General features: G+C 37.8%; 1 protein-coding gene across 1 annotated transcript; it reads right to left on the bottom strand.

Annotated features, from left to right (window-relative positions):
* Window positions 1-378: 378 nt before the first annotated feature.
* LOC113272101 (F-box/kelch-repeat protein At3g06240-like) lies at window positions 379-1,477 on the bottom strand. Its single transcript, XM_026522005.1, has 2 exons — window positions 1,472-1,477; window positions 379-1,299 (listed from the first exon to the last, which is right to left on the bottom strand). Exons 1-2 carry the CDS (start codon window positions 1,475-1,477, stop codon window positions 379-381), a joined length of 927 nt encoding a protein of 308 aa, XP_026377790.1.
* Window positions 1,478-1,682: the final 205 nt, after the last annotated feature.

Here is a 1,682-nt window from a genome sequence, read left to right as displayed (position 1 = left end):
CAGTTCTTCTAAAGCATCTCCGGCTCTGAGATCATGCCACGTGTACGGTAAATATTTTGCAGTTACAGTGGTACAGAGTACTGTAATCATCTCAAAAGGGTCTGCCGGCTGAGGTGCATTGAACAAATCCAATTTCACGAGAATTGGATGCATAATACTGAAGAAGAAAAAAAATTACTGGAAGAAAAAATGGGTTGGAACTAGATCCAACGGAGTGAGAAAATCAGAAAAAATAACATTATAATAGTAGTTCCGTCGAGTCGACTACGAATTAAACCAGGAACGCGTGCTTTTCTTCTAATCATTCTACTAATCTCTTAAAATTAAGTTAAATAGTTGTAGGCATAAGCCTATATATATGATAATCTTTTACCTTGATCATGCTAGCTTACGCTTCTTCCGGTCTCGCTCGACTATCCTCTTCTCCACACAAGTCCCCGACTTGAGGGAAACTAAGCTCTTCAGATAATAACAATAACCCGCGTTGTCTGATTTCTTCAGTTCTAAATAATTCTTCGCGGGGGCAAAAACATACGCACATTGAAGTTTGTCATCTTTCGGATCGTATGAAACAAATTCGTTCTTAATTGCCAAAAGAATTTCACTATTTCGAATCCATAGCGGAGTCAACTCTAAATTATAAGATTTAAAGTTAAATAGCTTAGCCCACGAATCATCAACTCCATAATCCATCATAACCCACACATCAATGCGACTTCTGGCGCTGCTCATTAAACAAAGGTTGTCTGTTAATACTCCCACATGTTTTTCCTGCTCCATAGTTTCTTCAGGAATAGGCACATCAATGAGTCTCGCATTGCTAATGTCAAAACTAAAAATAACTTCAGATGAGAAGAAGGTGTTTTTAGCGGTGCATAACCAATGAAGAGCTCCATTCAAAAGCAAACCAGGACGATCTGTTGTCTCACGGAACGTATAAGGAATTTCTTCAATAGCTTTCCATAAACCCGATCCTAATGTATAGACCTCTAGTTGAGAATGATTACAATTTTCAGGGTAGACAATTCTTACAAACTTGTAATCATCCACGCTGCTATCATAGCCAAATCCATAGGTAGTTACGTTTAATATGGAGTGGTAAAAATATGGTGGCCGTATTTGAATGTTCTTATATTCTCTAGTTATAGGGTTCCAGACACAAATGTTATTGATCTCCTTAAGGTCAATAGGTGAAGCCCTATAAAGACCTAAGCAAATCAAGCCATCACAAGAACCCAAGATATCAAATTCAATGCTTCCAAATTGAATACCTGCCTCATATGGAGATGGATGATCCAGCTGAACAGCATTATAGCGTCATTTTGATAATGAAGCATAATCTATGGAGTAAAAACTTGAATCAATGCCTTTAAACACGAGGCTAGAGTGATGACCTCGGATAGTACGATCAAGGTGATCTTTTGTAAATTTGGATGTTGAAAGTATATCATGCCAAAGCTTGCATACGCACCTGCATATTGCGATGGAATTCAGTGGTAACTTGAGAAAGATAAATATTTGAATGTCTTCCGGAAAAATTGACATAGCTGCTGCTTCTTCTTCTAAAAATCTCTTTTTTCCTAGGTTTTGATGTCTGTGGTGTATGTATATATATAACCAGCAGTCAGAGTAAATCCACCCTGCCTAAGTTATTACAGTAACTAATGGGCCCAAACAGCACT

This window comes from Papaver somniferum, chromosome 4 (genome assembly GCF_003573695.1).
Source record: "Papaver somniferum cultivar HN1 chromosome 4, ASM357369v1, whole genome shotgun sequence".
Lineage (NCBI taxonomy): Eukaryota > Viridiplantae > Streptophyta > Magnoliopsida > Ranunculales > Papaveraceae > Papaver > Papaver somniferum.
The sequence above is the reverse complement of the archived record's forward strand: the minus strand, read 5'-3'. Positions and strand labels throughout refer to the sequence as shown.